The sequence below is a fragment of the Vipera ursinii genome (assembly GCF_947247035.1).
Source record: "Vipera ursinii genome assembly, chromosome: 2".
In the NCBI taxonomy this organism is placed as follows: Eukaryota; Metazoa; Chordata; class Lepidosauria; order Squamata; family Viperidae; genus Vipera; species Vipera ursinii.
In genome coordinates this window covers 139651776-139673701 of record NC_139513.1, presented here as the reverse complement: position 1 = coordinate 139673701, position 21926 = coordinate 139651776, and the positions used below count along the sequence as shown (strand labels likewise).

General features: G+C 36.1%; 1 protein-coding gene across 5 annotated transcripts in view; it reads right to left on the bottom strand.

Moving 5' to 3' along the window:
• ATF1 (activating transcription factor 1) overlaps positions 1–21926 on the bottom strand; it is a 42777-nt gene that overhangs the window by 15375 nt on the left and 5476 nt on the right. For 2 of the 5 annotated variants that reach the window (XM_083353635.1, XM_083353633.1), the window contains exons 2-6: positions 14791–14908; positions 9266–9388; positions 6900–6997; positions 4134–4255; positions 3576–3740 (exon numbers count right to left, since the gene is read on the bottom strand). In XM_083353635.1, coding sequence (XP_083209761.1) covers positions 3576–3740; positions 4134–4255; positions 6900–6997; positions 9266–9388; positions 14791–14901 — 619 coding nt within the window. In that variant the 5' untranslated portion in view covers positions 14902–14908. Of the gene's footprint in view, positions 1–3575; positions 3741–4133; positions 4256–6899; positions 6998–9265; positions 9389–14747; positions 14909–16336; positions 16592–21926 lie in introns of those variants that run through there. The other 3 variants (XM_083353634.1, XM_083353636.1, XM_083353637.1) reach the window with 3 other exon arrangements.

Genomic DNA, 21926 nt, shown 5'->3' with positions numbered 1-21926 from the left:
ATTTACTATATGGTTGGCATGCATACTTATTGTATGATAAAAAGGTGGATAATGTTTTTAAGACACATATATTAAGGTATGCCCTGTTGTGAGTTTAGAAAAAATATCAATGTAAGTTAAATCATAAAATACCAATTTGGACAATACCTAAACATGCAATAGAAAATATAAGTTTGGGATTCAAACATGATGTTATTACATATAAAGAAATTCTTAGATTGGAAAGGAATGTATGGCAACTAAAGCCATTCAATATTTTAAAAGAAGAAAAGATAGTACAAATTTGGTTTCAGTATGGGCAGATACAAGCTAAATGGAAAGAAGATCGGAAAATTGGTATTACAACAAATGAAAATTTGGTAAAACAAATTAGAGAAAAATTGGTATTACAACAGATGAAAATTTGGTAAAACAAATTAGAGATCAAAGTCAAGCGCATATAAGAAGGATATATAATGTATTGATAGAAATAGATTCAGAAACAGAACTTGTTAAAGACTGTATGATAAAATGGGCCTAGAATATTCAGGAGCCAATAATGATGGATACTTGGGAAAAAATCTGGGTCAGAAATGTGAAATTTACACAGGCACAAAATTTAAGAGAGAACTTTTATAAAATGTTTTTTAGATGGCATTTAGATTCCAAAAAATTAGCATGTATGTATTCAAATTATCAACCTAAATGTTGGAGGTGTGGTTGTGACGATGCAACGTATTATCATATATGTTGGACTTGTAAAAAAGTTAAAGCTTTTTGGATTAAAATTTGGTGGAACATGCAGAAGATATTTAAGAAAAAGATAAGGTTTTTCCCGCATTTATTTCTGTTGGGTATTATTACAGATTGTACTGTTATAGAAACTAAATTGATGTTGAATTTAATAACGGCAGCAAGACTTTTGGTATTGCAATATTGGAAGAAGGAGGATCTGCCTACTATACAAGAGTGGACTCTAAAAGTTTTGAACCTAGCAGAAATGGCTAAAATTTCAGCATATTTGAAAGATCAATCGCAACAAAGATACATTTCGGAATGGAGAAGATGGATTGATTATATTCAGAATAAATATGGGACTAAAAAGTTTTATTTAGCATATGAATGAGTATTAGAATTTAATAAGATGTACTATTACTTGGTTATACTTAATGGGAGTTAAAAGTGCGTCAGGACTTAAAGTGTATTCATAGTTAGCATATTCTAGCTTAAGTTTGTTGGATGCAATACCCTGTATTCAGCTCTGGAAAGTTGGGGGGGAGGCGGGGGTTTGGGGGGAGGGGGGAAGTTGGGGGGAGGGGGTGGAAAGGGTGGGCTTTTGGGGGAGGTGGGGTCAATTTATGTTTTAAAATGTACTGTAAAACTTTTCAATAAAAAAAATTATTGGGTCTGGGTGTGGGTGAGGCTCTTCAAAAACTTTCTCATCCCTTGTTTCTTTTTAACCTTTTAACCAAATGGGAAGACTTTTGCATGCAAATGTGATGCTCCAGATGTGAACTTGAAGCCAGCTCAGAATAGTGCTCTGAACTGGGACTGTTGCTTCACTTATGAAAATCTAAGAAAACTGTGATGGAAATGAGCAGATAAGCTTCTGGCATGTTTATCAGTTTAAAATATTATGAGATAATGGTCTGTCATGCACCTCAGTAATTCCCACTCTGCAGATTCAATGGCTAATTGAATTGTTCAATGGTCTGAGGTTCAGGATGACATGCCAAGGTGCAGTTTTTACTCCCTTGAACAGAAGTAGGGAAAACAGATCCTCCATTCCTTTATGCCCACTTTATGCCAATACTAGGTGATATATTGCCACCTTCATTCTATGGGGAAAGAGGGGAAAAGGCCATGTGGGATATCCGTCAGGTTCAGAGGGGATGCCATCATACTGGACCTAGCTAGGCCAGCTCCAAGCCACTTTCTCATCTCCAACATCCTCTGGTGACTGACATGGTGCATCACATAAGAGCTCCAAATGCCCCCAATATGGTACCCTTATGTTCTTCCTTTGCCTCATCGGCAATGGGAAGCAGAAGGTGCATGTATTTATCCTTGATAGATGTCTTGATAAAAGCTCTCTGTTTCTGAACTCATCTGGTGACTCTATCTCAGTCTGCTAGTCAGCACTGGTAGAGAGGCCACTTGAATGGTTTATATTCATCAGCACGGTGTGGTCCTGGCAGGTCCTCCAGAAAATACAACTACAATACTGAGGCCATCTGGTGTCTCAACAACCAGAAGCTGGAAGTTGGATGGATCATCCTGGTCTCTCTGTGATTTCCCTTCTGCTTCTGGCCTATTCACTGGACTGAGCAGCCTTCCCTGGTGCCAATCAAATGGAGGTGGGAAAAAGGGCACTGCTTGCTGCTTCAGTGAGAATGAGAAGTGGCCATTCACTGCCAGCTCCCTTCTTTCCCTGTTGCTTGGGCCCAATGGTCTCTGTTGCCTTGGTGCAGTTCCCACACTGCTGGAGCTCTTCTTGGAAGGAAAAAAAGAACCTTAAAGACGCAGCACACAATTACTGTGCTTATCAATAGGAAGTCCATTTTATTTAACCTCTGTGACATTCTCTTCTATTATTGCTGCTGCTGCTTTTTTCCCCAGTCTACTTGAAGCCAAAAGAAAAAATTCTCTCAGAAAAATTGAAGGGAGGCTTTTCCTTCATCAGAGGGAGGATTTAACCCTTTCCTATCAACCCTACTTTCAGGTGATCAAAGAAAAGGCAAAGGGAAAAACAACAACAACAGCTAACATGCATAGTCCTGGCCAGAAGGATGGCTAGCAGAGTTGGAACAAAGGAGAGCCAAAATTGGGAAAAGAGCTAAATCCCTATAGACAAGTAGCATCACAACAATTCTAAGCCCTTTCCCAGAGCAACTGGAAGAATAATATCCACCACGGGTCGCCCTTCTTTCGCTGTAGGAGTACATCTTAGTCGCCAAGGCTAAATATTATGATCAATTTCCACTAATAAATTAAAGAAGGAATTTGGGAATTGCACCAAAGCCTTAGGTATATTGAAAATTCAACAACCTTGCTATAAATGGACTTTTAATGAACTGGTACTAATATTTATTTATTAATGTCCCGCCCTTCCACCTCTTATTTTCCCAACAACAACCCTGTGAGGTAGGTTAGACTGAGAGAGAGTGACTGGTTAATGCAGTCAGCTTTCAGAGATTAATCGTTTGAATTACAGGTAGTCCTTGATTTAGGAGCACAACTGAGCCCAACATTTCATTTGTTAAGTTAGTTTTGCCCCATTTTACAACCTTTCTTGCCACAGTTGTTAAGTGAATCACTACAGCTGATAAATTAGTAACCTGATTGTTGAGTGAATATGTCTTTGCTTGTCAGAAGGACACAAAAGATGGATCATATGACTTTGGGAAACAGCAATAGTCATAAGTATGAACCAGTTGCCAAGCATCTGAATTTTGATCACATGATCACGGCGATGCTAGAAAGGTTGTAACTGTGATAAATGATAAGTCACATTTGTAATGCCATTGTAACTTTGAATGATCACTAAATGAACTGTTGTAAGTCAAGAACTACCTGTATTTAAAGTGGATACTTACTTTGCACCACTACCTGATTACTTGGTACAAGTAACTGCTGGCCATCAGATGTCTGCACATACTGTAATAGTGGAGTCCCAGTAGCATTTGCAAACGTCTGTAAGCCCTGCACACTCTCCGCATTTGGACTGCTCAACTGTAACGGTCCATTTGGGGCAATGGCAACTTCAAAACAAGACAGAACAAAAGGGATGATGCTGAGTAGTGCACAGTATAAGATAAACAATAAGCAAGATTGGTTTTCTTTTGGGGAGTCCCTCAGGAATATTCCATTGAATACAGTCTCTTGCCTAAAAATAAGTATTAAGTAAACTTCAATTGACAATTTAAAAATGTTCCTCCGTTTTCTCAATGCTGGCTTGTTCGATTAAATATTTTGACTGAATAAACATTTACTATGAGAAAAATATGATTTTTAATTATTGAATTAAAAACATTTCCAAAATTATTGCTTCGTTTTCCTGATACTAAATAATTTTGGAAGGGATTGCAATTCTGAATTAGAATCATGGGTGCTAGCAACATACACAGTGTAGAGGTTTATTAATTAATACATACTATATTGACCAGTGCTGGTCTGATAAACAGGTGCAGTGACAGGCACTGAAGTGACAACAGCATTTGACTCATCTCCTTTCCTATCCCTTGTGTCTTCAGAAGAAAGGTCGTTCAAAATTTTTCTATAAAAAGCAACACAATGTATCAGATGTATACTGCTGGAAGAAAAAAGTTGAATAAATCGCTACATTATTATTACACTGATTATTACAATATGTATAATTTTAGGCACAGTTTTGCTTTTTTCAAATTCAAGAGAAGCAGAGTCCAATATTGTGTAGCCCTATAAAACTAAAAACTTTTCATTAAAATGATTGTTTGCTAGTGATGCATATTTTTGAATATGTTATAGAAGGGTATAATAAATGTAATAAAAAGATTGAAGGTGCATATTTTATAAAAGACAGTTAGCGTTTGCTTGGGAAGCAGTATTAAAATCTAGATTCCATGACTAAAATATCCTATCAGATAGCCAGGAAAGTCCAAACAGCTTTAGAAGCAGACTGAAGTTCTTGCACAAGCTCACAGGCTAACTTGGAAGTTGTGAGATACTGCTATATGGTGCTGTTGTTGCATACATCCCATCTATTCTCAAAGAATTTAAAAGATAAACCATGGCTTGCCTAAGTTTATCCTCACAATAGTCCTGAGCCAGGTAAAACTCAGAGAGAGAAGGGCTTGCCAAAACTCACCCAGTGGACACAGAAGTCGGGTTTTCTTGAAACACATGTAACAATTTACTTCACTACACTGACTCTCTCAAATTCAGGTTATAGTCACAAAAGAAATGGGTAATCTGTGGCTGTTAGCTCCAGAAAATACAGGATCTTTAACCAATAGGAACAGCAATAGCACTTAAACCTATGTATCGCTTCACAGTGCTTTACAGCCTGCTCTAAGCGGTTTAGAGAATCAGCATATTGCCCCTAACAATCTGGGTCCTCATTTTACCAATCTCGGAAGGACGGAAGGCTGAGTCAACTCCACTCTCTTTTTTATTATCTGTTTATTTGCTTTCAATCACAAATACCTACTCAAAACAAGATTTAGAAATGGAAAATGGAACATGAAGAATAGCAGTCTTGGTTTTTTTCCTTTTTGAAATATCTAAGTCAGAGTCTTGGTATGACTTTCTCAGAGGCTTCGGTATAAATGGTGAAGGCACGGAAATAAAATCTAACTCCATAATGCACTATGTCTAAAATTGATGTTTAGGAAAAGTTCTAGAGAAATTTGCAATGTTCAGTACTCAGAATGACACCTATTAGATTTCCCTAATGCAGAGCAAAGATTATTTGTGCAGAATAACTCATCTCCTATCTCTTCAGGGACTTTTTCATCAGGAAGTACTACAATCTAGACTTGTACAAAACACTGTCACCTGGGAATGTTCTAACCTCAAAATAGTTAAATGTTCTGAACATGAAACAAAACAATGTCTTTGAAATTTTTGTTGAAACTCTGAAAGAAAAACGCTATATTGAGTTTTATGACTATTCCCAACACTGCAACTGGGCTATTCTTACATCCTGTGGTTGGACTGCTTTTTAAAAAACTCTTCTCAGCCTTTCTAGAAGCAGGGAACAAAGTGTTGTTAATGCTGCTAAGACTGTACAAATTTAAAAACTACTATTAAAATGGTAATTTAGTTGGTTTGATGATTATTTGGTTTGATGTTCTTATGCTCTTTTATAATACTAATATGCATGCAGTTAAGAAACATTAGAAGTTTATTTTGTCACCAGCAGTTACTCCTCTCTGAAAAATGTGGAAAGAACCACAACTCAGAATTTTTGTTATATTTAGGACTGTAAAACTGCAAAAATTAAAAATGCCTACAGAACGTTGGCCAAGATTTTTTAAAATCAAATCATTGAGCAACTTAATAAGGAAGCAACTGTCAGAAATAAGTGACCTGGTAGATTCATTTAAAACAATGTATCCTTTCTTTTTTTTTTTTTTTAACTTTCAGGACCTCTTAGAAGAATTTTAAAAATTTACGTTTTTAAATTTTTGCAAATAAATTCAATATCTGGCAAATAATTGATTTTGTGGAGCCATAAAAACAGGGATCCCTAGGCGTTCTTAGACCATACTTTAAAAAAGCACTGATTGGTTATTTCCGTTGAGAGGCTTTTTTTAAAAAAAAATAGACATTATCTAATCAGTCTTTTGCACTTAGGGAATTTATCCATTCTAAAAATGATTTTAAAACTATGTCCTTGACCATTTTTTTTGCCATTTGGCTAATATAAGGTAAAGGTAAAGATTCCCCCGCACATGCGTGCTAGTCGTTTCCAACTCTAGGGGCTGGTGCTCATCTCCGTTTCAAAGCCGAAGAGCCAGCGCTTGTCCGAGGACGTCTCTGTGGTCATGTGGCCGGCATGACTAGACGCCAAAGGCGCATGGAACGCTGTTACCTTCCCACCGTAGTGGTCCCTATTTTTCTACTTGCAGTTTTACGTGCTTTCGAACTGCTAGGTTGGCAGAAGCTGGAACGAGTAACAGGCGCTCACTCTGTTACGCGGCACTCGGGATTCGACCTGCCAAACTGCCGACCTTCTGATCGACAAGCTCAGCGTCCTAACCCACTGAGCCACCGCGTTCCACTAATCTCATCTATATTTGGCTAATATAGATGAGGCCAAAAGAATTGGTAGTCTTCCATTTTCTTCAATTAATCCAAGTTTGCCATGAAATATTATTTTCCGTAATAATTCTAGTACAGATCTGAGAAGAAATTATATTTTGGTATAAAATACAGACCTATAAGATGGACGGCGTGCTAAGAGACCTCTTGCTTTCTGGGAAGAGTCCATGCTATCCGAAGAATCTTGTGAATCCTCATTCTCTGATAATGACACCTGAAGGAAATTAACTTTCATTTTGTTGAATGTTATATGAGACAATATGATGCAGCTTTCATCTATGCCAAGTATAACCATTAAGATTTTTAAAATGACAGCAGCCTTTCAACAATTTTCAGAAAAAAATATTCTATACTAAGGGTAAATAAAATTTATTCAAAGGAGGTGTCATCTGTTATTTAAACTAGAATATGGACTGTAAAATATTTATGGACTCCAGTCACTTTATGTGCAGATCCATAGTTAAAAGATTCCTTTGGACCTGTTCCATGCTGATCAAACAAACAAACGTGACTTAAAAATACAGTTATATTGCAATATAGTGTTAGCATTAACACAAATACAATTATTAACTATTATAATATACAAATAAAATGTATACAACCATATAATAAAGAAATGTATTAAAAATAAAAAGTGCATAAAAGATAAAAAGAATCCCCCCTTTCAACCCCAGCAAGTATAATAACATTAAGGACTTATCCTTATCTGTTAAAGTAAAAGCAAAGATCTCTTCATTCCATATCTTATCACAGTTTCTTTAAACTCATCTCTATAAACTCATCTCTCCCTATTAAACAGCAAGCATCCAGTAAGGGTTATCAGGAATAACATTAATATTACAAAGTGTATCTATTACACCCAATCTGAATCTTTCCTTTACCCTTTAAACAAATTCCTATTTTCTCTCTTCAAATAATTAAAATTTAGGCCTACTCAAAAAAACAATTAAAATATTATCAAAAATAACCATTGTCATCCAGTCCTAATCAAGAAGCCATTAATTTTGGTCAAACAAATCCAAGTATGTATTCCTTCTTCTTTCTGCAAAGTCTTTAAATTCTTCAAAGAAAGTTCTAGCACCTGTTTTCTCATGCTCTCCTTTTCTCTCAAAATTCCTTTATCAAGCTCCCTTTGTACTTCAGCAAACCCCTCTTGTAAATTCAATATAAGAAAATAGTCCAGATCACTCATCTGGTAGGTTATTAGTATTTTTCCCCCAATTTTTGAATTATCATCCTTCATTTCTAAATCCATTTCTTCCATCGCCTTTTTGTAAGCTGTAATTTTTAATTCCACTTGTAAACCAGTTTTGGTTTCATTCTATTAAATATATTTTATAAAATTTCTACAAAATAGTTTATATATATTATGGAATTAAGAAGGCAAAAAATTGGAAAGGGGAATGTGCAAGAGAATAAAAAAGAAAAAAATTCAATACAATTAAAAATATAAAATATATTAATCTTTTGATATAAAATTCAATAATACACATTATATAATGATAAATAATTCATACAACCAAATCCCAAAATTAATATAGCATTTTTTTGGTTTCCAGCAAAAAGTCCAAAAGTTGTTTCACATAGAAACAAAGCTAGACAAAGACTTTTCTTTAATCAAGGTAGTTAATTTCACCAGCCAGTTCCATTAACTTCACTATCCATTCTTCCATTGTGGGAATTTGTAAGTCTTTCCATCTCTGTGCAAGTCTCGCTGCAATTATCACATATAAAAATAAAGTCTGATGTTTTTTCTCCCAATGCTTATCCATCAAACAAAAGAAAAATCTCTGGTTTCAATTGTACATTTTTAAAAAGAATTCTCTGGATTAAAGTACATATTTGATTCCAATAACTCTTAACTTTCTTAGATGTCCACCAAAGATGATAAAATATACCTTCAGAATGATTACATTTCCAACATATGTTTGACCCACCATTACACATCTTTGATAATTTATTAGATGTTGCTGTTGATCAGTCACTAACTCATGTCCAACTCTTCATGATACCACGGACCACAGAATGCTAGCACTCCTCTGTCGTTCAGTGGCTCCTGGAATTTGCCCAAATTCATGTTCACTCCATCAATGACACTATCTAGCGGTCTCATTATCTGCTTTCCCCTTCTTCTTTTGTCTTCAAACTTTCTCAACATTAGGGTCTTTTTAGTAAGTGCTCACTTCTCATTAGATGGCCGAAGTATTTGAGCTTATATTGTCATAAACCAACCAATCAACCAATAAATACATGTTCAGTTTTATAAATAATACAATTAACAATCAATTAATTGCATAGACTTCTGCTACTTAAGTTTTATTTCTCTACTGCTGCAAGAAAATTACATGAACTTGTCCATAAACTCACCAGAACTAAAGCTTGACTTGAGGGGGAACTTTTTTTTAATGGTAGGCTAAAATATATAAATACAAACCTTTAGTAAAAACTGAAAATAAACTACATATGGATATGAACAATATACCTGTATTGATTGTCCTTGTGGGGAGTGAATCACAGTGGAGGTCTGAGCTGTATGAATGACTCCCTGGACCTGATCTCCAGACAGATGTACCACTGTTAGTGGAGCTGGGCCTCTAAGAGACATCTAAGAGAAATAAGTAGGTTAGTATCCATATCCACAATCATGAAATGGAAAGTAGAGTTAATAAACTGATACATAAATAACATTTCAGTTGAGACACAACAGAGCTTAATGTAGTTTATTATTTTTATTTTATTTGTTAAATTTATTTGCCACCTATCTCACCACGGGCTATTCTAGGCGGCTTAATAATAAAAAGGAAGGAAAGGAATGCAAACAGAAGTAAAATAATAGAACAATAAAATAAGCAATAACAAAGGAACATAACGATAATAATATGTCAATATGATAACCAAAAAGATGGATGGGTGGAGAGCAGAGAGCAAGGAGGTGGAGGTGGAATCTGCCTTCAATTTAGCAGCTACCTTCACTGAACATTAGGTCAGGCTGTCCACACTGAAATACTGGAAAAAAATCCCAGTCAAACAAATATAATTCTGAGGATGTATTCTAAGAACTATATGTACTTTATATAAGAGTACATCAGATGTCTTCAGTTGTCATCTTTGCCAGGTTTCAGTATTTGCTAATCTCATTTACTAAATCTAATAGCTTATTTAAACTCTATGTTTCAAAAAGCAAGCAAACATTTATCCATAGTCTCATGCAGAACTCTTCATGAAAAGCATTACACACAGGGAAACCAAAAAAAATCAACTTGTTCCCACATTCTTGAGTTTTAGAAAGCAATCAAAGTCAACTGAACTTTTTTTTTCATTAAAGAGTTTTACAAAAACAAGATTTTACAATACATCTCCAAATCCCACCCACCCCAAACCACCCCCCTTCCCCCCCCCCCCCGCTTCCCAGAGCTAAATACAGGGTTATAGTTATAATAATCATATTCTAACTAAAGATTATCCATAATATAAAATTAACCAAATTCATAATGTGCTTTAACTCCCCTTTAACATAGATACATACAAAGTATTAACACTAAAATTAATAACAATATCCCTCTAAAATCTACTCATAAGCTAAATGGAACTTTTTAGTCCCATATTTATTCTGAATATAATCTATCCATCTCCTCCAAACTGAAATATATCTTTCTTGTGAATGATCCTTCAAATAAGCAGAAATCTTAGACATTTCTGCAAGATTCGAAACTTTAAACACCCATTCTTCTATAGTAGGCAAACTATCCTTCTTCCAGTATTGTCCCACCAGTAACCGTGCTGCTGTTATCAAATTCAACATCAAATTGGTTTCTTTAACATCACAATCTACAACAATACCCAATAAAAACAATTGCGGAGAGAACTTTATCTTTCTCTTAAAAATCTTTTGAATGTTCCACCAAATTTTAACCCAAAAAGCTTTTATATTTCTGCAAGTCCACCACATATGAAAATAGGTGGCTTCTAAACTACCACATCTCCAGCATTTAGACTGTAAGTTAGGATACATGTTAGAAAACTTTTTGGGGTCCAGATGCCATCTATAAAACATTTTATAAAAAATTTCTCTTAAATTTTGAGCCTGAGTAAATTTAACATTTCTGACCCAAATTACCTCCCAAGTATCCAGCAGAATTGGTTCCTGAATATTTTGTGCCCACTTTATCATACAATCTTTAACTAATTCCGTTTCCGAGTCCAATTCAATTAAAACATTATATATCCTCTTTATATGTGCACAATTTAAGTCTCTAATTTGTTTTACTAAATTTTCATCTGTAATTGTGATGCCAACCTTCTGATCCAACTTCCACCTAGCTTTCAATTGAGTATATTGAAACCAAGAGTAACTTATGTTTTCTTGTCTTAACTCCTCTACAGGGAGTGCAGAATTATTAGGCAAGTTGTATTTTTGAGGATTAATTTTATTATTGAACAACAACCATGTTCTCAATGAACCCAAAAAACTCATTAATATCAAAGCTGAATATTTTTGGAAGTAGTTTTTAGTTTGTTTTTAGTTATAGCTATTTTAGGGGGATATCTGTGTGTGCAGGTGACTATTACTGTGCATAATTATTAGGCAACTTAACAAAAAACAAATATATACCCATTTCAATTATTTATTTTTACCAGTGAAACCAATATAACATCTCAACATTCACAAATATACATTTCTGACATTCAAAAACATAACAAAAACAAATCAGTGACCAATATAGCCACCTTTCTTTGCAAGGACACTCAAAAGCCTGCCATCCATGGATTCTGTCAGTGTTTTGATCTGTTCACCATCAACATTGCGTGCAGCAGCAACCACAGCCTCCCAGACACTGTTCAGAGAGGTGTACTGTTTTCCCTCCTTGTAAATCTCACATTTGATGATGGACCACAGGTTCTCAATGGGGTTCAGATCAGGTGAACAAGGAGGCCATGTCATTAGATTTCCTTCTTTTATACCCTTTCTTGCCAACCACGCTGTGGAGTACTTGGACGCGTGTGATGGAGCATTGTCCTGCATGAAAATCATGTTTTTCTTGAAGGATGCAGACTTCTTCCTGTACCACTGCTTGAAGAAGGTGTCTTCCAGAAACTGGCAGTAGGACTGGGAGTTGAGCTTGACTCCATCCTCAACCCAAAAAGGCCTCACAAGCTCATCTTTGATGATACCAGCCCAAACCAGTACTCCACCTCCACCTTGCTGGCGTCTGAGTCGGACTGGAGCTCTCTGCCCTTTACCAATCCAGCCACGGGCCCATCCATCTGGCCCATCAAGACTCACTCTCATTTCATCAGTCCATAAAACCTTAGAAAAATCAGTCTTGAGATATTTCTTGGCCCAGTCTTGACGTTTCAGCTTGTGTGTCTTGTTCAGTGGTGGTCGTCTTTCAGCCTTTCTTACCTTGGCCATGTCTCTGAGTATTGCACACCTTGTGCTTTTGGGCACTCCAGTGATGTTGCAGCTCTGAAATATGGCCAAACTGGTGGCAAGTGGCATCTTGGCAGCTGCACGCTTGACTTTTCTCAGTTCATGGGCAGTTATTTTGCGCCTTGGTTTCTCCACACGCTTCTTGCGACCCTGTTGACTATTTTGAATGAAACGCTTGATTGTTCGATGATCACGCTTCAGAAGCTTTGCAATTTTAAGAGTGCTGCATCCCTCTGCAAGATAGCTCACTATTTTTGACTTTTCTGAGCCTGTCAAGTCCTTCTTTTGACCCATTTTGCCAAAGGAAAGGAAGTTGCCTAATAATTATGCACACCTGATACAGGGTGTTGATGTCATTAGACCACACCCCTTCTCATTACAGAGATGCACATCACCTAATATGCTTAATTGGTAGTAGGCTTTCGAGCCTATACAGCTTGGAGTAAGACAACATGCATAAAGAGGATGATGTGGTCAAAATACTCATTTGCCTAATAATTCTGCACTCCCTGTAATGATTTAAGTTGCCAATCATTCCCTTCCAATCTAAGTAATTCCTTATAGGAAAACATATCCAAACTCACTCCCATAGATACACCTTCTATCGCGTGTCCAGGAATTCCCCAAATCGGTATTTTATAATTTAACTTATAATAATACTTTTTCCAGACACGCAACAAGGCACTTCTAAGAATATGAGATTTAAAAGCCCTATCCACTTTCTTATCATAAAGCAAATACGCATGCCATCAATATACCAAATCCCAACCCTCAAGGTGAAGTATTCTCTTATTAGTTAAATTAAGCCAATCGCTAACCCATGTCAAGGCCACCGCATCATAATACAGTTTCAAATTCGGCGCCTTGAGTCCCCCTCTTTCCCTAGCATCTTGTAAAATCTTAAATTTAACTCTTGGTTTTTCCCCTGCCCAAATAAATTTATTAATACCCTTCTGCCATTCATCAAGGTTGGCATCCTTTTTCAATATAGGTATCATTTGAAACAAAAAGAGAAACTTTGGCAGAACATTCATTTTAACAACTGCGATTCTTCCCCATAAAGATAATTGTAATTTTTTCCAATTATTTAAATCCCTTTGTACCTTCAACCATAATGTTTCATAATTATTCTTATATAATTTTACATTTGAAGCTGCAATATACACTCCTAAATACTTAACCTTTTTTACTATTTCAAAACCTTAGTTTAATTAACATTTCCCTTTCACTCATAGATATATTCTTAGATAATATCTTAGTCTTATTATTATTCACCTTAAACCCAGAAACCTTACCATACTGAGTTATAATTTCCATCAAATCTATAACCGACTGTATCGGTTGAGATACTGTCACTGAACTTCTAGGAGGATATATGCATACAATTTTCTGGGCTTTTATGGCTGCTTGGCATAAGAACATTTTATTATTATTGTGTTCAACTCATGTATCTTAATGTTTGTTTTTAATCTGGCTCTATTTTTTTAGGTGTTTTAATCCTGTTAATCCATGGTAGAGATATAAATCACTAACAGCCAACCATAAATTATAAGGCTAGCATTATAAGTCTAGTAAAATTCTAAAAACATAAAAATACAACCACTTGCTTAGGTTTCTCAGATACAATTGTTGTGCTGCTGTTTAAATTTTATCATGGGAAGAATTACTTAAATTTAAAGAATTTGCAGCAGGCACTATAACACTAATTTTAGAATGAGCAAATTTAAGTAGTGCACCTCTCTATTCAAAATATCTTAAGCACATGAATAATCTCCATAAAAAGGAGTGGAGACAATGTAATGTCAGTGCTTGGTGTTGCATTATTTGTGATGCTTCTTTATTTTCCTCTTGATATATTTGCTGAAGGCCTCAACAGATGGCAGCAACTAGCCAACTCTGGCTGATCTGAGAAAATGAAATAGGACTGGCCTGGTTATTACTTGAGCAAGAAAATCTTATTAGAATGTTGAAAAAGAGAATAAAGGTAAACCTGTACTGTTGCCAAGAAAACTACATGGATGTGACCATGTTTAAACAGGAGGTTGGACTAGAAGGCCTTTAATGTCCCTGCTGACCCTATGATTCTATGTAATTATCTTTTTTTCATTATGCAAGAAGTAGATACTTTCTTGGGAGCAAATATTTTTAAACAAGTATCACAATAATTATAATTCAGTTTTTAAGTTTAGCATATTTATGATTCTGATATTTGAAGACATCTTTTCAGAAATATTTTAAATTAAAAACTTGGGTTTTATAAGCATTGGGTATACTCAGCAATACTCTAGAGAAAACCATTTCTCCATTTCACTGCTAAACTAGTTCAGATGGACTGGAACTAGATGGACCTTCTAAACTCAATAGAAAATAAGTGTTCAGATATTATGGGGTGTGCAAATATAATATATTTGTATATATTCTGAGTTTTCTTCTGGAAGTACATGATTACCTAAGACCCTTTGAGTTCATATACATACTTATTGAAATTGTTTAGAAAGCAAACATTAGAAAGGAAAACTCTGCAGTAGCCTACTTAAAACTCCTTCAAGGGTCTGCTCATAGTTAGCTGTTTTTACCTGTTGAGAAACATGAGAAAGCTGAGCTTCCTGTAGAGTGGTACCTTGTAAAGATGCTATTTGTGGAGATGTTGATGAATTGTTATTACTGGTTTTGAGGACCTCTTCCATAATCAATCTATAATATATCAAAGATACACAATATGCATAATTAGTTAAAAGAAATTGATACCTTTTCAAAGTATATCTAACATATTCAGCTATGTTTACTGTGAAATATAAATAGGATATGGTGTTAATAATAATATAGATGATTCAGGGATATGAACTTGGCTGAACTGCATAGTGAAACGAATGGAACTTACAGAAATACAAGTACTTTAAAGCTATAAACTTATACATATTAAATGGGAATAAAATCCATTACACTCAGTACATCTGAACAAAAAGTATAAGATTATATACTTTCAACTTTCACTTTCACTGCTGCTATAACTTTCTAGGCAGGGCTTTTCAACCAATGGTACGGGTACCACCTGTGGTACATTGGCACCTGGCAGGTGATACGCAACCATCCTAGAAAAGTGGTGGCGGGGGAGGGGAATGAGCTGAACCGGTGACAGCACTGCACAAGCCTGAGCAAGAGATGGCTGGAGCTGCAGGGCTGTCAGGACTCAGCGGAAGCGTCAGTGCTGCTTTCCAGCTGATCGGTGCTTCTTTGGGGCTGTCAAGGTTCAGCGGAAGCGGCAGGATCAGCACTAGGCTCCAGCTGGAGCTCGGCGCTGATCCTGCTGCTTCTGCTGAGCCCTGAAGAAGCACAAATCAGCTGGAAAGCAGCACTGATCCTGGTGCTTCTGCTGAGCCCAGAAGCACCGATCAGCTGGAATGTTGCAGCATCTCCAGGGTCTCCTGACTTACATTCAGATGCTTGGCAACTGATTCATATTTATGAAGGTCACAGTGTCCCAGGGTCATGTAGTGACCAAAACCTGCTGCAACCACCCAGCAGATTGTGTGTGTGTGTGGGGGAATAAAAACCAAGCAACCCCCCCACACCCACAATCCTCAACAGAAATGCTCACAACAATGAAAACCTCGGACAGAGTGCCGCCGGGCGGGCAGGCGTCTTGCTTGGCTGTGGCTTGGGGGGCACTTTTTCAGTGCCATTGTAACTTTGAACAGTCACTAAGTGAACTGTTGTAAGTCGAGGACTACCTGTACTTCATCACTTTTTTCCTTTTTTTTTGGGGGGGGGGTCATCATGTTTTTGATACCTTGCTAGGTGACTGGTGGTACTTGGATATTGCCATATCCTAAAAGTGGTACAATGAGTGAAAAGGTTGAAAAGCCCTGTTCTAGGCTTTCAAAATATGTAATGCATTTCCACTGAGCCAGATGGGCCAGTTTCCAGAATTTAAGGTAATGTTTCTTTTAAAATATTTTATAGGTTCTTACTGTAAAATGTTACAATTAGATATTCCTAATTGTTCAGATGTTCAGGACTGACTTTTTCTCATATATGTTCTAATAATTTTCACTGGATGCATAAACTATTTATATTATAAAAATATCAGAGTATGTACCAAAATATATTGAGTATCCCTACCACTTGATATTAGAGGTAGTCCTTGTTTAATGACACTAATCGGGATGGGAAACTCAAGAGAGCCGTAGTAGTGCAGTGGTTAGAATGCAGTAGTGCAGGCTAACTCTCTGCTCACTCCAGGAGTTCGATTCTGAGTGGTTCAAGGTTGACTCAGCCTTCCATCCTTCTGAGGTCAGATTGTTGGGGGCAATAGGCTGACTCTGTAAACTGCTTAGAGAGGGCTGTAAAGCACTGCTATTGCTATTTTCTTGTTTCCTCCAGGGAAAAGGAATAAAATAAAGAAGTTAGTTTTTATCTTTGTATGCTTTAAAACAGGGGCGTCAAACTGCCGGCCCACGGGCCGGATGCGTCATGAAGAAACCACGCCCACCCCATTGCCGGCAATGGGGAAAAAGTTCTGATATGTTGCGAGTTTGACATGTCTGCTTTAGAACTTTCTGCATCTGTATTGTACCTGCAGCATAGTTAAGTACTATTGCCTGCACTACGGTATACAAAGTGTTTAAATAAAGATACCCCCAAAGCATTCAAGCTGATTTACCAGCTCTAAGCATGTTACAAAATAATTCAAGCAGTTGCAAAAACTTGCCTGACAAACTGAAAACAAAATATTTTCAATGGAAATGTGACTCACTGATCTTTTCCTGCTGAATTCAACCACAGGAGCTTAGTCTTGAAAGTATGCTAAGTATAAAAAGTCAACCCTCAGAAGATTCCATTCTCAACAACCACCACAAAATTCTTCAATTGATATCAGATAGTGGACATAAAGTGATGGCTAACTGTATATCACTCCCTTATTTTTCAGAACAATACTTTTTATTCCAACAGTAGAATCATTCCATCGATATTATTTCCAATTTTTATACTTTGAAAATTTGCAAGGCTATGCAACAATACAAAAAAAGTATACATATCCTCCTCTGCAAAAACAAACAAAACCTAGGAGAAAGGCCTCTAAAATTCCTCTCAGATAAGATAAATATGTAGAAAAAAACCTTAAGTTGAAAGAAGAAACAAATGGAATATATGAAAAAGAATGCATAATCATAAAAAGGATCCAGGTGAATATGTTATTTCCTGATTGGCACTGAACTACAATTTAAAAATGGTTTTCAGAGAATATTGGGAATAAGGGATGATAACGAGTAAGTTGTTTAATCTGAGATGGGCAGTATATAGTGTCTTTGTTATATAGTAGGATTGGGTGGTATTTTCTACAGATTAATACAGCTGGGGTAATTTGAAATCTTAACACAATTCATGTGAGATTGTATTAAAAAAATAACTAGCTCCCAGTCTGTTTACAGTTTTCTTTAGTATGGAACAAATTTAAGAGACTAAGTTTGTCTATCAGCTTATAAGATTGTGTTTTTAAAAAAGCCACTTTCAGCTCTCCAACATGATTCAGCACAATTATTGTATATCCATGCAAGACATATGATTGAAATAGACTATCAAGAGCTGATTTCCATGTCTTCTTAATGTACATCAAATCTTCATAAGATGTGCTTGCAGTAATTAATGATTTATGAACATGAGCTTTCAATCAAGGTAGTCAAAAGTACAAAACTCTGCTATCCCACCAGGCTCAAGGTTGACTCAGCCTTCCATCCTTCCGAGGTAGGTAAAATGAGGACCCAGATTGTTGGGGGCAATAAGCTGACTTTGTAATAATGCCGCTTGGGGGGGGGGGGCGAAAGCCCTAATAAGCAGGCATATACATAGAATGAAGGCTATTGCTAGGCACATTTGATTTGTGCTTACCGTAGATTGTAAGCCGCCCTGAGTCTTCGGAGAAGGGCAGGATATAAATGGGATTAAAATAAATAAATAAATAAATATTACTTATTGCTTTTTTCTCCAGTTTAGAGACTCCACAGTACCCTGGAGGTTCAGCTCTTATATTCAATGTGCAAGTTAGAAGGCTGTGTCAATGGAGGATAACTTCGGGGAATCTTGAAAGAAGGTACAACAGGTACACTAAGCAGGATCACATTGTATTTACAATATTTTGCTGCCAGCACCACTTGTACTTTTCTAATTCTGTAGTTTTCCAGTCTGGTGATCCTAAACAAGAGATTCAGTCAAGGTGGACTTGGCTTTCCTGAAAATTAGCTGATCCATCATTTCCAATTTCAATGTGCAGCAGCTAAAGAATACTGATGATATTATAGAGTCCATTCTCTATTTAACAATGAGATACAACATGCCTGGCCAATACTCAGTCAGAACTTATAATGAATTTATTCCAGAGAACACATTAATGTAATAGAATGGTAATGGAAGGAGATACCTTCACAGGAAAAACATGTGACGGGTTTCCTAAACAATTTGAAAACAATGTATATGCCCTTATTGTAAACAGCAAATTCAAATTTTAAATTACTGCTGCCACCAGTATTTGTAAAACAAGGTTTTGAAAAACTAGCATAGTTTACAGTTTGAAATGATATCACCCAAATCAAAGTCTTCTATAGAATGAGATATACAGTTTAAGTGACATGAAAAACTAGCATCATTATAGAATACTACAGATTGCTGGATTTATATTTTAGAAGGTTAAAGCTATGACAACATATGATCTTATTTTTAATTCCTTGTATCACTTTACTATCAATAAAAGGATGAACCATAGATTAGATCAGAACAGACTCCAGCCAACATAGTACATTCTGCACTCAGTAATGTAATTATCATGTTATGTCTTACATTCTATCTTTCAATAAATATTTTCATCCAAGGAAAGACATGTTAGAGGAGCCAAGAAAAAAGAATAGGGAAAATAGTGCCACAACATTTCTATTAAGATTCAACTTTGGATTTAGCCATCTAAAAATAAAATGGCAGTTATAAAAATGTATTATGATTTTTATTTATATTCATATAAGTCTTTCGTTGTAAACAATTTGAGAAGAGCCAAAGTTTTTAACTGGAGCCGCATAGTACAAGAATCAAATTTATTTCCTTAATTAGTAAGAAAAGGAACCCCCGTTCCGTTTTTCCACCAAACTAAAAAAAAACCCACTACCTGACATTAAAATTAGTCTGTACTGTACTGTACATGAAATTTAGTTTAGTACAGACTACGTGTTACATATGTAAACAGTTCCAGCAGTAGATATTGATGAATTAAAGTTACTACATAATTATTATTTGTAACAGATATTTTACACTCCAGAGGTATAAGATGCACACTTAGCCTATTATGCTCCAGTATTCTATAAATATTCTTGCAATTATTGTCACAACAATCCAATTAACAATAGAAAGACAAACTGAAACTTCATTTCAGTCATTGACCATTTGAAGTACATTCAAGAAAACAGAATCCTAATCTTAACAAGAATTATTGGCATCCATTTGTGTGCAAACCTTATGCATAATGTAGCAAAAAATGTGCTACTTTTGAGAAATAAATTTATCTTGTTTAACAGCAAATAAAAATTATCAAAGTGCCCCAGACATTTAGGTAAAAAAGGGGTAATCAGCTGGTGGCGAATGTTCTCAGAACTGGCAGTATACTGTGTAGAAAAACATGAGCTATGGTACCCATGTCACAGGGGCACTATCAGCTTTTGTGTGTGTGGTGGGGGGTTTCCCTATATTTCCTTTCCAGGACAGCTGTGCAGAGAACATGACACTGAGCTAAAGGTAAGGCTCTCCTGGATTTGGGAATTGTGAGATAAGTAAAAAGCTGGTTTAGGAACTATAATGTGGTTATTAGCTTATATTAGGAAACAAGGCAGCAATTTCAGTTTGACCTATGTACTATTTTAAGATCTTTTGTCTTAGTAATAATATAGCTTGATCTGACTCTAAGGTTTAGAGCCAATTTTTTTGGATCACTATTTCCCAGGAAGATTTGTAGTTGTTTGACAATATTAGATGGGTCAGTTCACTGGGATTGTTGCATAGTTTTAACTATTAAGTAAAGATATTTACACAGAGAATCTACTGGCTCCTACATCCTGTCAAAATACTGCATTTGGAACCAGCAGTTAACTTGGAAGATACTATTTAGAAATTTTGTTTGAATCCTTTCTAAGGCCATCATACTGTCATATGGTCCTAAATAAGTTCCATGTAGCAACAGTGCTCGAGCTTTAGCTGCTAACAATTTAATTGCAGCATGGAAAACAATAAGTTTGTAAAGCTGATGCAGATTCTGTGTTTTGAGGATATGTAGTCCAGGTAGATGTCTATAGAGATTGTCAATCATCTAGGTCAATAGGTTGTCCTCAAGGTGCTTTTTCCAAAAACCAACTTGGGGATTTTTTTCTTTGAAAACACTTTGCTTCTCATCCAAGAAGCTTCTTCAGTTCTACTTTTCTGCTTTCTGAAAATTGAAAAATTATTCCTAGATATCTAAAAATCAATGGACTGCCTACCTAAGTTACAGCTTCTCTGTTTTCTGCATTTTTTAATAAAAAATAAGAATCTTAGTCTTGGTGTTATTTATTTTTTGTTGCTCCTCAATACATATGTGATTTCAAAGCTCTTTTAAGGCCAATGGAGATTAATGACAGAATTATAATAAATTCATATATCTTTGGGATATAATTTAGAAGTATATAAAATATAGTTATTAAATGGAGAACAAAGGAGCCTATATAGCAGTTGAATAAAACTAGAGCCACTACACATCCCTAACTCCCTTCCTTATGTGTATTTCTTTTATGACATATCCTTGACTACTGCACGTAACCTTCAAAATCATATTTTCATGCACTTTAATGAGGAGCAAGAGTAGACATTTGTCAACTGTGGTATTTTTTTAACTTATTATACCATAATGTACTTCTAGATTTTATGCTGGAAACTGACTTGAAATTGATAAATGCTGCATAGACGAATTATCCTATATTATGGGTATTCTTTTCTACTAGATGTTACAGTACCAAGGCATGATCTAATGTTGATTGTTCTGTTCCAAACACAGCGTGTTTATCCCTCAAAAAGTCTTCAAATTCAAACTAGATAGCCCTTGACGTATGACCACAACTGAGCCCAAAATCTCCATTACTAAGCAAGACAGTTGTTAAATGAGTTTTGCTCCATTTTATAACCTTTTCTGACACCGTTGTTAAGCAAATCACTGTAGTTGTTAGATGAACCATACAATTGTTAAATGAATCTGGCTTCCCCCATTCACTTTGTTTGTCAAAAGCTAGCTGGAAAGGTTACAAATGGTGCTGAGCTTGTCGATCAGAAGGTCGGCAGTTTGGCAGGTTGAGTCCCGAGTGCCGCGTAACAGTGAGTGCCTGTTACTCGTCCCAGCTTCTGCCAACCTAGCAGTTCGAAAGCACATAAAAATGCAAGTAGAAAAATAGGGACCACTACGATGGGAAGGTAACAGTGTTCTGTGCGCCTTTGGCGTCTAGTTATGCTGGCCACATGACCACGGAGACGTCCTCGGACAAGCGCTGGCTCTTCGGCTTTGAAACGGAGATGAGCACCGGCCTCTAGAGTTGGAAATGACTAGCACGCATGTGCGGGGGAACCTTTACCTTTACCTTTTAACTCATAAATACATGTAAGCTGCCAAGTGCCTGAATTCTGATCATGTGACCATAGGGAGCCTGTAACG